Source organism: Camelina sativa, chromosome 3 (genome assembly GCF_030686135.1).
Source record: "Camelina sativa cultivar CO46 ecotype springtype chromosome 3, ASM3068613v1".
In the NCBI taxonomy this organism is placed as follows: domain Eukaryota; kingdom Viridiplantae; phylum Streptophyta; class Magnoliopsida; order Brassicales; family Brassicaceae; genus Camelina; species Camelina sativa.
Genome location: NC_141882.1, coordinates 15,120,590 through 15,135,128, shown reverse-complemented (window position 1 = coordinate 15,135,128; position 14,539 = coordinate 15,120,590). Strand labels below are relative to the sequence as shown.

General features: G+C 29.9%; 2 protein-coding genes across 2 annotated transcripts; one reads left to right on the top strand and one right to left on the bottom strand.

Annotated features, from left to right (window-relative positions):
* Nucleotides 1–923: 923 nt before the first annotated feature.
* Nucleotides 924–1,909, bottom strand: LOC104777306 (uncharacterized). The gene has a single exon (XM_010501527.3). It carries the CDS (start codon nucleotides 1,748–1,750, stop codon nucleotides 1,142–1,144), a length of 609 nt encoding a protein of 202 aa, XP_010499829.1. The 5' UTR covers nucleotides 1,751–1,909; the 3' UTR covers nucleotides 924–1,141.
* An 8,922-nt stretch (nucleotides 1,910–10,831) lies between these two features.
* On the top strand, nucleotides 10,832–13,508 carry LOC104741876 (protein RGF1 INDUCIBLE TRANSCRIPTION FACTOR 1). Its single transcript, XM_087505206.1, has 4 exons — nucleotides 10,832–11,220; nucleotides 11,570–11,761; nucleotides 11,966–12,181; nucleotides 12,946–13,508. The coding sequence occupies exons 1-4, from the start codon at nucleotides 11,218–11,220 to the stop codon at nucleotides 13,174–13,176; spliced, it is 642 nt and encodes a 213-aa protein (XP_087361332.1). The 5' UTR covers nucleotides 10,832–11,217; the 3' UTR covers nucleotides 13,177–13,508.
* Nucleotides 13,509–14,539: the final 1,031 nt, after the last annotated feature.

The following is a 14,539-nucleotide window of genomic DNA, read 5'->3' as shown; positions in this document are numbered from 1 at the left end:
ATCCCAAGTCTGTTTGGTATTGTAGCTTCAAAGATAACACAACAATTGTTAATAAAATTCAAGTTAAATTGGGACATCATCTTTGTGCCTCCAACACATGTGCTTATCTTTTGTTATATAACTTACTTTTGGTTAATTAGATCTATTAGATACCTAGATGTTTGGCTCGTATAAGACGCATATAAAAATCTCATTACTTTTAAAATATCATATAAAATTATATGAATGTATAAAATAATTCAACTAGTTTACAGAGTTTAGAAGAAAGGATCAAACTGAAAATTATATAGCCTACTCACTAGTCACTATTTAGCGAGTCTTACTTACATGACGTGAAGTAACTAAAAGAAAAGGTCAGAAAACTTCAGTAAATGAATTTAATTAATTACTAGTCAATCAGAAGATTAGATACTTTAGCTGGCCAAATCACTTTTGCTTCAAATCAAAATCTCCTTTTAACCCAATCTTTTTAACAGCTAATGTTGACAAGCTATCAACACACATATATATATATATATATATATATATATACATCAACCCTCTGTCAAAATCTCCTTCAAATCAAACATTATGAATATCTCCATAATCTCTTAATTAATTATTAATTAAATTCACTTTAAAAAAAATAAAAACACTAAAAATAAACAAAAATCCCAAACATGCTCTTAGTTCCTGAATTCCCAAGCACAATATCCGCCGATAATATACTTTATTCTAAAACTATAATATTTCCAAGCTTTTGCAGTCAGAAAGTGACCCAATTTGCATATTTTAATTCAAAGCTAATATGGAAATATATACTAGTATTGATTAGTAGGTTTGCAGTTGCACTATCAAACGCCAAAATTTCTTGTAAACTCAAAGCATGTAGTATACTATAAGATTTAATTTTTAGTGTTGTAAATGTAGAAATAATCACAGAATGACTAAACATAAATCAATGAAACTTTGCCAAACCACATATATATCTATAATACAAATTATATAAACAACAATCATAGCCAATTGGCAAATTTAAAAGTGTTTTCAAGAGACTAATTTTGCTTTCCCCTTTTTTTTTAATACATGAGTTTAATAAACATCAAAATAAAATGATCAAACTAAACAATTTGCAAAACCAAAAAAAAAAAAAAAACACTTCTCAACCTCTATACAATGGAGAACGTTGTTGAAATATCATCTTTGAGACTCTCGATTGCCGGAAAACCTTAATCGGGCTCGGAAAATTCCAACCTTTACCCTTTCCCGTCGTCATCGCCGGCGAAAATCCCGATTCTCCGGCGACGGCAACGGATCTTGATTTTCTCATAACCGCCGGTTTATTAGTAGTATCTCCTCTGTTTCCCAATAAAATCTTCCAAAACGACGACGTTTTCTTACTCCTACCACGATCCAAACCGGAATCAATAACCGAATCCGGTATAATCGGAACAGCCATCGATTTCGATCTCCTAAACGCCGGTTCGCATTCAATCAAACTCGCCACTCGTCCTACCGAACCGACCCCGGAGGAGGAGAAGTTAAAACTGACGTCTCCGGCGAATAGAGAGAACGAGGAGGAAGAAGAAGAAGACGACGGAGATAAAGACACGGCGGCGCGTGAGCTACACGAACAAGGGAGGTCTTGAGCACAATCTGGACAAAGAGAAGAGAGACGTTCGTGGAGACAAAACGGACAAACGCCTCCGCCGCTAAAATAACCGCGTTTCGAAAAGTGCTTAGGACATTGCGAGAAACCATCTTCGTCCATGGTCTGAATATTTTATTTTCTTGCGTTTTTTTTTTTTTTTTTTTTGTCTCTCGGAGTTTTTGTTGAAAGAAGTGGAAGAGAGAGTTCCAAAGACGAGAGCTTTTTATAAAGGAAGGCTTCTGCGTTTTTAATTTACGGCGTTTTGGTTGATTTAACTCATTTTTACTTTCACTAATCTTTTTATTATGGTTTATTTAACTTACAAGTGTCGCCGAATCATTTCATTAGGCAGCTAATGATTAGTGAAACGCTGCGTTTCGTGGATAACTGATTTACGTTTTTATAATATTTATTGGAACCATTGAGTTCATTCACGTGTGGCATGACTTTTTTTCTTTACATTATTAAATTACTTCTCTTTAATTCCTCCCTGGTGATTTATTATTATCAGAAACCGAACCAAATTGAATTTGAATCGAATTTTTTTGAAACGAGTCTGAATTGAGTTTTTGTTTATATCCAATACTTATGAGATATTTCGTGTTTTTTTTGTTAGAATAATCGAAGAATTTCAGATTTAGATATATAGGTCGCTAATGGCGAAATATATTTGCAAGATTGACTATGATTAAAAAAACACAACGAAAATATTTATAACTACTTTTTAGTGTAATCATACGAAACTATCTATGAAATAATATATAACAAATTTGTATCAGTAGTTTTTTCAATGCAAAAGTTTCTGTTAAACAATAAAAATAGACCATATATTTTGATTATAAATAGAGAATTTGTTAGAACTTATATTTATGAATAATTTTGTTCTTTTACTAACAAAAAATTAACTTAGTTTTTTTTAATCATTGGATGACTTATTTGAACTGAATAATTTTTTGCATATAATCGTATAGAATTGGATAAACACCTCTGAATTTAAAATTTCAAAAAGTATATTTGTCGATTGAAAAATCGGAAAAAAAAAAAAAATACCCAAATGGATTCGAGAAGTCCACGAATCAAAATAGTTGACGTGTAGGAATAAAAGCATATATGTATAATGTATGTGCTTAGAAAAGACAGTTCCGAGTTATGGAGACAAGCTTACTTACAAAGAAAGTGACCTGACCAACTAAAGATTTAGATCATTGGCCACTTGGTTTCTCTAGGCAAATCTTGTAATAAACTCAAACCTTTTTGAATCAAAAATCGGAATTCAATCTTATCACGTAAGGTTCTACGATAACCAATCTAACTCACTAGTTCGATTAGTTGTCGACAAAACTCACTAATTCAGTATATATTCTCGTAGAACCTAAGATTTAGACAAATCTAAGTCATCTTCATTCTACTGTTTAAGTTAGAATATTATATAGGATAATCCAATTTTATCCCCGGTCTAAAGAGGTGTTACATCATCGTTAAAGATAATGTAAATTGATATTTTTATCGATCTACGAATGATGATTTAAGTTGCAAATAGTTTTATTATATTTATGTCGTTGCTACTCTCTTAAAACTGTGGTCGATTTTTTTCCTTAGAATTTGGTTTTTGATAGGAAATGGGCCTCAAAAACCTTCTCAATTGCTGGGCCAAACGTTCTATAAAAATAGCCATTTCAAAGTTCCAATTTAAGATATCAATTTAGAAAGCTAACAGATCGTTGATTAAATAAACATAATATGTCAAACAAATATGTTTTCTGTCAAATGCAAAAACAAAATTGGGGCCGTTACTCTTTGTAAGAAAAGATAAAATATTAAAAGATGATTATGGCTTTTTTATTTTTCAAATCTCAAATCTAACAATATGTTTGTTTGGTAAAGCTATATTGAAAAAAAAAAATCCAAAATTAGACAAATTAACAGGGGTGAGCCGTGAGCATTTGGTTATCAGTTTGGTTTCACTTCCATTTATTGGAATTTTAGTTTTTTTTTTTGAATTTTAGAAATATATACATTTGATAAGCAATTTTCTTTTAGTTTAATTCGGTTCAAAAATAATGGTTTCAGAATTTTTAGGTTCTTGAAGTATAAGCTGGAACGATAAATTGTTACAAAATAGTTTAATGTTGTAAGAAAAATGGTAAATACAAAAGAAAAATTATATATTAAAAATCAAGCTTGTTGTAAAGTTTATATATGTCAATTTTAAAATTATATACTTTATAACATTTTATACCCCTTTGTAAAATGGTTACCAATCAATACCATAATCTAAACACATCTTTTTGTGATTCAGTCTCACATCAAGATCTATTTTGCATTTTATTTGATGTTTTTTTTTTTGTTCAAATGATGTGTTTTCTTTTGGTAGTATAATTCCATAGAAACTTTGCATACGATTATACTTTGTAATATATCTTTAAATAACTTTTTCGAAACTTTGTATAGCCATATTTATGAAAATAAATACAGTATAAGCTAAATTTTATATATTACTTCAGGTTATGAAATTTACAGCTCATCTGTTAGATAATTTTTTTTTGTATATTTTAGCAGGAGATATTAGTGAACCAATCGATAAGAGACATATAAAAGTCTAAATATGTAATATTCGATCTGATTAGGTATTTTGTCTTCTATTTCCGGCAAGCGACTAAAAAAATAATAATCCTTAATATAGAATTATAAAAATATAAATAAATACTACTCCATATATTACGTATTAGAAACCTAGACGATTGACTTGAAAACCAGACCCACAAATAATTGGAACTCTATAAAATAAATAATGGAGCTAGTCTACGCTATAAGTCATTATTATACAAGGATTAGTTGAAAACTTAGCCAACCCAATTAATATTTGTTCTCTGTTGCTTTATCCAAGACTCATCCCTGAGGCCTGATCCCTCTATTGATTCGATACGGCAACACTAATTTTATTAAATCTAATTAAAATGTGAAAAAAATACGAAGTTTAGTGGCATATGTGTACTATATATCTTTAGAAAATCAAATTAAATATAACTGTGTATGTATTATGTTTACACTAGTTAAATACGCTAAATGATAGTATGTTTTGTCACTATTAAATAAAGGAGCTTGAAAGATCAAATATGCTGTATTAATTAAACAGAATAATATTAGGACCAAAAATATAGGCAAACAAGAAACAGGTTAAGGATTAAGACAGTACATAAATAAGGATAATTAATTTTTGTAGAACTATACTGTTATAAGATGGTGTCCACTGATTAGGGTTGTCAATATCTTTCTTTTCTCATTGTACATTCACATCCACTAAATTAAAGAACACTAATGCGTATACTAAAATTATATGGCATCATCACATTACATTTTATTAATGCCAACTACACACAATTAGTGACATTTATACGCATACAGCAAATTGGATTTTTTTAATTCATATTTCTTTTAATGGATTTTTCTAACATAGATATCCATTAGTCCTGTTATTTTTACAGCCATATTTTTATCCTTCATTAATTAGCAAAAGAATATTCTTCGATCACAAAGCTCCACAATTTGTTTGTAAGAACTAAGAACTGATTGTGGTCGCATTTTCTAATTGAAAAGCATAATTACTAGTATAAATAAGTTAGCTATGTTTTCGGATGAATAAGTATACAAAGTTTATTGCTGCAAATAGAAATGTTTGTCTTGTATATCCAACCAGATAAAAAATTAGTTCGAAAACCAAACTTTTATTTGTTTAGTTCATTTTTTTCTAAAAACATGTCGATCCAATTATTGTAGACATTCAACTACTTAGAGGGTAGTTTTTCTACAATAATGAACAAACATGTACTCCTTGTGATTAGTGAGATGGTAATATTTCTAGATGGTAATTTTTCTACAAATAATAAACTAATTAGATGGTAATATTCCTACAAATAAAGAACAAAAACATGTCCTTTAATATTCCTACAGATAAAGAACAAACATGTACTTGTTGTGATTAGTGAGATGGTGATTTTTCCAACAAATAATTAATGAACAAACATGTATTCGTTATAATTAGTGTGATGATAATTTTCCTACAAATCATGAACAAACATGTACTCGTTGTGATTAGTGAGATATTTACGAGGACTTAGTGACACTCTCCAATACAACAAAAAAAACACATCTATTGGTTTTAAAACTGTAAACTAGATTTTAATAATTATTAAGAAAATGTATGTTATATATTTTGTGTGTTTTTAATATGTTTTGGTGATATTTAGATTCTATAATTTTATATAGATTATAGTTTTTTTTTTATGTTTGGTACCGGTTAACTCATTTAGTATAAGACTAAAGTATTTTATAAATTTTAATAGACCAACATGTAAAAATATATATAATTATATTTATGTAAAATCTAACCCGCTCTATAATCTGATCAGCAATAATTTAACTTTTTTTTAGTAATTTAAAAGTATCTAGAAGATTAAAATTATAGAAATTAATTTCTTTAGAATTATTTAAGTATGCTTTTCGAATACTAATTTAAAGTATGGTTGTATACAAATAATAACTTCAAATTTTAATATTTATTCAAATGATAAGGATATAATTATATAACTCTAAAAAGGTTACTTTGTCAAATGTACTTCCGCTTTAATAATAGAAAGATAATCATATTAATATATGATAAAAATAAGTTTTTTTGGAATTTATTTATATGAAGAATCATCAATATAGAATACAATTTGATCTTTAAATTTTATTCGGTCGTATAAATGTACTAACAGTCAATGCATGTTTAGATGGGTAGAACCTAGCTCAATGTCCATTCATGGTTAAATTTTATTGTTAGACCTAAACTTAACTAAACGCATCATCAATTCTAAAATCTAAAAGGTTTTTTTCAACGTTTTGGAGAATATTCACTTTTCAAGGAGCGGTGTTATGATCTCGTCTCCAAAGAGCAGAGATTACCAAAATTTCTTTGATCTTTTATCCCCGATTCTGCTGGAAGACTTGTACTGAAACCTCCTCGAAACCCCAAGTCCCAATTACCACCACATGTATAATGCTTTGACGTTTGACCATATGGTTTGTTTTCTTTTCTTCAACTTAAATCCGTCCACAAGTTTTGTGTAGAATTCCTTAACCTCCATGGCCAAAGGTTTCATGTATGAGAGGACCCACCTGTTCTATTACGGTATTGCACATATTATTTCAAGTATACTCTTCTTGAAACCTCTAACCCCAACCTTCTCCAATTGCTACAAGGATGTAAGTTTGGATTTGTTCCTTATTTACAGTGTAAAACTGATTACAAAACTTTTGTCGATCTCCTTAACTTCCATGCATGTTGGCTTCATGAGAGGGACGAACCATCTGCTATGTTACAGTTTTGCACCTATCAGTTGCATCTCCCGATTGTAGCTTCACCTAATATCATGAGCTATGAGCATACAAGTACGAAGAACCTTGAGTTCTTGTTTTTGAATCTTCTCATGTCGGCAAAGATCCTAATCCTTGGCACCCTTTTAAAAGCTTGGTCGCATATCTGCATATCTTGCACAAGGCGTCTATGATCACATGTTGATCAAGGAATTTGCAAAACCCGTCTTCATGGTCGAATCTGCTATGGTCTCAAAAGATTTTTGTAAGAGATTTTTGCCAAAAGTGCTACATTTCCTAAAAAGAATTTCACCAATGCCTCATTCTCAAAATCTTAAAGAAAATGCCACAAAAAAACTTTATGGCATAATGTCAAAAGACAATTTTCCCCTCGTAATAGTAATGAAGCAAATAAGTGGGAAAGTTGTGTGTCTCTTTCATGGTTTTGACGGGAATGGTACGGATGATGGACAAGATACATATGATGGACAAGATATGGATGACAAACAAGATGATACAGAGAATGATGCACAAGATTATATGGAAAAGTAGGCCAAAACCACTGACCAAACACTCACATGAGGGTAATCTTCTGTCTCAACTAACTTCCTCAAGATCGTGATGCAGGGACGACCATGAGAGATATATAAAGTGGTTCCTTCTCCAGCAAATTCTGTTTACTCTCCTTGTATGCTTATTCCACTAAAATTTTGTAGCCAACTTGAAACACGACTTTTAGCAAAACAAACCAAAAACATTGTTAACAACCGATATTTGTGTGAATCCCTTGAATTTGTATTTGCATGTATTGTTCAAACAATCTCCAAGCTTCATCAAGTGCAATTTCAATTTCTTCATTCAGTTTAGCAGGATCACTAGCCTGAAGCAATGAAGATCCAACAATATTTGAAAATGCTTTTGTTCTATCGACAGTCCATACAGTAAACCTGGTACTAGTACGAAGCTTGGATAACACACTGAAGCATTAGACTTAAATGTTTTACCAGTCAAATCATGTTACAAAAACCATTGAGATTGAGTACAAGTAGTTTCTTCAATGGAGTCGACGAGAACTAATGTTTGCATCTTTCAATATTTTGATAAACATGTTAAAAAAAACCTTTTAGATAAACATTGTTTGCATCTTTCAATATTTTTTTTTACAACAAAAAAAATAATAATTTGTGAGTCCAATCTAAATCAAAATACAATTGAACTAGTGTTCATAATCAAATCAACAATTTCGAAGTCCAAACTAAATTAAGTAAATAATTTAAATTAATAAATTTATTAAACTAAATTTCTAATATGAAATAAATGATTTTTCCATATACATTAAAGATTAAGTTAGCTGTATAATGGATTAAAAAAATATTGCATCTATAAGTAGTTATCCATTTGGTTAAGTTTTAAAAAAACTTTGATGCCTGAGTTTTGAGAAAATAATCAATAAGTTCATATGGACTTGATTCGATGGGTATGGTGTGAACATTTTTTAGTAAATTGTAAAGAAAGTTTATTTACTTCCACTTTAATTTTTGGTTGCATCTTCAGTTTTTTTTCCTTAGCTTCATTTGCATCTTCCAATATTTTTTATTTTCACCTAGATACTATAACTATATATATCCATGTGGATACAGTTTTGTGGATATGCTTAGATATACTAGATAATATATTTTGAACATGCTTAAAACTTGTCAATTCACAATTGACCTTGAATAATTGTTTGTTTGAGTTATAACCTTACGGTTGCACAAAAAAAAAGAGTTATAAACTTACCAAACCACAAATTGTTTGATCAAATAGGATTTTATATTTTTTGTATGACTAAACACAAGTAAGTATCCATTAGTGATATTAAAGTTGGACATCCACATATTAGCGAATAAATGTATAACTACAATTGGATAGTGTATAATATAATAATTCATTTAAAATATAGCATTAAAATGTTTAAAAGTTTGATAAATTTTTGATATTAACTTTCGAAATTGAAAACAAAAACAAAAAGAGAAAAAGAGAGAAAGAGAGAGACACAAAAAATCATCAAATTATTAGGGAAAATTGGTCATAAAATTTGACACACTAGTAAAAACATGGAAAAGTACCACATTCTACTTTATCCTGCTACATAATCCATCATTTACTATCCCACATTCTACTTTATCACTGGTAATCAATCTAACTAGTTACTATGTCCTTACACTTCCTTACAATAATAAATTATTTTAGCCCTCAAAATTACTAATATTACAATAATATTTTTTTTTATTTTCACTCGTACAATAACTAGTGTTATAGTATTACCAATTTTGTTATTGAATTTGTTACCCTATTATATAAGCGGACGTTTACTATCGTACTAGTTACTATGTACTTACACCTTCTTCCAGTAAATACTACATTAATTTAACCCTCAATACTAATGTAATAATTTTGTTATTTTAACCCGTACAATAACTAGTGTTATACTAATATAAATGCTGTCATTGAGTTTATTATCCTGCTATATAAGCCGACATATACAATTATAACTGTTAATATTTTTTACTGCGCCAGTTTATCACTGGTAGGTAAAAACAAATTATCAGTTTACTATGTCGCACTCTATAACAAAAAAAAAATGGAGACTAAAAGACATACCATCTGGTTAAGCCAACGTTTTCCGCTAGAAATAGAAAAAATTGGCAAACCATTCACCATAAGAAAGGCGAAGAAGCATGTTAAGCATGTTAAGAAATAGAAAAAATTGGCAAAACATTCTCTAGATAAGAATCAAGGTGAGCCTCAACTCTGGCTTCACCCGGGGGCAACAATTGGAGGTAAACGAGTTTTCAAGCTGCTTGGAAAACTAGTGGAAAATATCACATATGATCAAAATTAGGCAAAAAAAAAGACTACAAGTAAGATATGTTGGATTTAAAGAAACGAACAAAGTGGCAGTTTATCAAAAAAAAATCACTGTTCATGGCAGTTCTGTTAATCAATTATTTTTGTAAACTTGATCACTTTGGAAAATTCATGAAACCACTACTTTTATTTCTCTTGTTGTTTTTTAGCTTTCGATTGTACGAACTCCTCTCTTTTAAGATTTTAAGTACTAAAAATTATTGTTTGCACAAAAATAAAAGAAATCATTTACTCATTTAATGTGTCAATCGAACTTAGATTTAATACAATTTTCTTTTATTTTTATTGGCTTTATACATTATTTAGATCAAATTTTATCAAACGAATTTTATTAAAAATGAATTTGAAATTCACACTTAACTCTCAGCTGCGCAATGAAATTTATCACTTTTTCTCAACACTTAAATGTGTTTTAGTATATTATTCGATTATTAGATCAAAGATGATGATTAGAAATATAGTAAATGGAATTTTAACGTTGTTTATGTTTAAAATAACTATCGTTTTAGATATTTAATAGAAATTTGAAATAAATGTTATATTGAACTCCTAATCAAAATTTAAAACATAAGTAGAACCAAATATATAAATAATAAACTCAACTTATTTTTGTGTGAGTATATATATTAACATTTAATATATAAAATGTGTGATAATGATATTATGGAGATGGACTAGACAAATAACAAATGAACACAGTGTAAAGTAGTGTTAAACGTGTAATATCATTAATCAAATGAACAATAATTTACGTTACTGTTCAATGTTCATTAATGACGATCTTAAACTGTTTTTTTTTCTTTTTGTTTTCCCATTTCTTGATTAGATTGAGTGCAGATATTTTTCTTTTTCTTTCTGATGTCTCGAAGTCGAACTAAAGTCTTGAATTGAATCAGATATTTTTGATTAATTCTCCCATTATGTGCATTAAAAAGTAAAGAACCAAAAATAAAAAATGGAAATTTAAACATAAAAACAAATAATAAATGTGAAAAGGAGAAGAAGAAGAAACAATGAAAGTGGGAGGTTGGGTTCGGTTCATTGAACCCTCCGTAGCAAAAGCAAAGCTCTCTCTCTCTCTCTTTCTCAGCTTCGGGTTTTTAGGCTCGGGTGTTTAGGTTCGGAGTATAGTCGACTTTTGTGCGGATAAGAACGACTCTTCGCTTCTCTTTGTTTTTACACGAACACCTCTCTCTCTCTCTCTCTCTCTCCTCTCCTCTGCTTTGCTCTTTCCTTTCTCTCACTTAAAAAAAGTTGCGATTGAAGAGAATCAACAGCAAGCTACTGTCAGAGAGATCAAACCCACGAACTCAAGAATCATCATGGTACTCACAATACAAGAAAGATTCAATCTTTGTTTTTTTTTGTTTTTCTTCAAATGTGTTCTCTTTAAGTTTGATCATAAATGCTCTGTTTTTTTTGTTTTACTTCAAAAGATCCGATTCAAATCCCACCACGAACTCTTTTTTTTTCCAGCTCTGATCAATCTTAGTGTTTGTTTCCCTAATGGGTTCTCTCAAAAACTCGAATCTTTTTTTTCTTTCCACAAATTGATTCTTTTTAAATTTGACTTGACTCTGTTTTCAATTGACTCTGTTCTCTGTTTTGAATCATACTCTGGTTTGTTTGTTTGTTTGTTTCTCATTCTTCTGAGATTGTTTTTGTGTGAAACAGGGAGCTGAAGAAGAAAACAATAAGACATGGCCTCCATGGCTAAAACCACTGCTTCGTGAGAAGTTCTTTGTACAATGCAAACTACACGCAGACTCACACAAGAGTGAATGTAACATGTACTGTTTAGACTGTACCAATGGTCCTCTCTGTTCTCTATGTCTCTCTTCTCACAAGGACCATCACGCCATTCAGGTTCGTTTTTTTATCTGATTTTTTTTTTACCATGTGGTTAAAATCCAGATTGTGTTAAGTTTGGTTGGTCATCTACCTTTTTTCTATCATTTATTATTCCGGGATTCTCGGGAAAACTTTCCCAAGAAAATGCGAGAAAAATAAAAATAGTTTTTTTGTTACTTTGTTTGATTGATTTTTTCTTGGTTATTTAAATTTTTACAGATAAGGAGATCATCGTATCACGATGTGATAAGAGTGTCGGAGATTCAGAAGTTTCTGGACATAACAGGAGTTCAAACATATGTGATTAACAGTGCTAAGGTTGTGTTCTTGAACGAGAGACCTCAGCCTCGACCAGGCAAAGGTGTGATCAATACCTGCGAAGTCTGTTATCGAAGTCTCGTTGATTCCTTCAGATTCTGCTCTCTTGGTTGCAAGGTAACCAATTAAAAAAAACTTGTTATTAATGTCTTTGATCGTAAATAGGAGTTAGTTGTGTGTTGGTTTTGGTTGATGAAATTGAGAAAGTAAAATTTTCCACGTTTGGGTAAGAAAATGCGGGAAAATCAAGTAAAAAAAACTTGGTGAATAAAAGGAAGAAACTAACATAAATGTCAAAGTTTTGGTCGGTAAATGTATATATATTTACTTGTGGAGAAAGTTAACTTCAATAAATATGTAGCTATTTTTGGGTCTATATACTGAACAAAACACTATTTTGAGGGAGAAAAGTGTTAATAAGTCCAAACTTAGTTGAATAGGTAAAACTAACTACTATTCAATAATTTTCCTGAATTATATTGATTTTGTATTTAGACCGTCATTTATTCTTTAATCCTTGTTTGATGGGAATTGAGAAAAGGACTTAAAAAAAAAAAGGATTTTTCTTGTTGGGTGGGCGAGAAAATGTGGGGCGATGATAGCAACTTCAAGAAATTGTGGAGTTGAAAAATAATAATAGCATTTGGGTTGACGAGAAAGTTAGGGAAGAAAATTCCAAGTCAATTAAAAAAAAAAGAAAAAGCTTCATCCTTAAGTAACAACACCTCATTTTAAAGGTCTTTTCATTTTCATTACTTTTTCTCTAATGGGTTTCACTATCTTCATTTTTTGTTTGTTTATAGGAGATAATTACTAAGATATTCCCTAGCATCAATCAACGTAATACTAACGTTGTTTGATCTTGTATTGTTTCTGATTAGATCTCTGGAATATCAAAGAGGAAAAGAAAGGATTGGTCTAACAACCTTTCGGACTCTGATGATTCGTATAGCACTACGAGTATCGGGAGGCTCAAGAAGAATGACGACATTATGAATAATAGTTTCACGCCATCAACACCGCCTTTATCAGCCGTGAGTCGCAGAATCGCAAAACGAAGGAAGGGAATCCCGCACCGTGCTCCTTTCGGAGGACTAATCATAGAATACTAAGAAGGGAATTGGTAATGTATCTTATGCTAATAACAAATCACTAGTAGTAGTTCCGTGTAAATGTATGTATATATATATGTCTATAATGGTATAAAGCAATGTAAGGGAAAAAAAGCTTAACATAATATAGTGTTGTGTAGATATGATGGGTAAAAAAAGTGGGGAATATAATAGAATGGAAGCATAAATAGAATACTTGTGCATGTATATTTTGGGCTCAAAGGGTATAAGATATGTAAATGTAGAATAGTGTTGTTGAAAAGACAATAGTAATAAGTATATGTGATGCAATGCAAATGTGAATGGAATAAAGGGCATTTCATTTCGATGTACTACTTATTTCTTGTCTTCTTTGTTCACACTCTCTCATGTTTCAGTTTCAAATAGATATCAACTTGTATTTTTCCGAAAAGTGAGTGCATAATTAAACCATTCATGGCAAGAGATCTGAGAAGAGAGAGAGGACAAAGAGAGTTATTTTGCTCAACCTTTTATATGTAAATTGACTATAAAATCGACTTTTCATTTTTAAAGTTCTCACTATTACAATATCCCATTAGTATTTGACATTCACTGACATTCACAGGGGAAAAAACCAGTACATAAGCAAGATACATAAGTACATATAAACACGGGATTTAGTTTATGTAGTATTAAAATAGAACTAGATTTTAACCGTGGTATACCGCGGGATAACTTTTTATGACTAAAAATTTTAAGTTATACTGTATTTATTTTTTTGTTAATATTGTTTGTTTTGTTTAGTGTTTAAGATTCTAAAATTTAATTTTGATTATTAATTCACCCATGGTACAATTTGTTTTTACATAATCGTAATAAATCACTTAATTAGATATGTCTAATATTCTAAAATTCATGGTGTTAACAAAACAATAAGATGAAGATTTAACTCGCGTTCAAGTGTGGGATTAATCTATTTTAAAAATTTATACTAATGTTAAGGTAAACCGTCTAACCATATAATTCGTTCTGCAATATAACCCGTTTTATAATATTTTTAACATTTATAACCTTTTATTAATTTTAATTATATCAATAAACATATTCTGAAATTTTTGAATTGATGTTAAAATATATTAAAAAAATGATAAACCAAGTGAAATATAGAAAATATTATTTTAGATATACTATCTCGTTTTCGTCTATATTTATTAGTTTGCACCCAAAAAAAATCTATATTTATTAGTACAGATTAGTAAAAATATTTTAGGAATCTAAATGATTTCTGTATTTTTAAGATTGTATATTATTAGAGTCAATTAGGCTTGGAGGTGGAGATAATTTAGGAACATTAAGTCAAAAATTTTGGATGGATAAGAGGATATTTACCCGATTTACATAC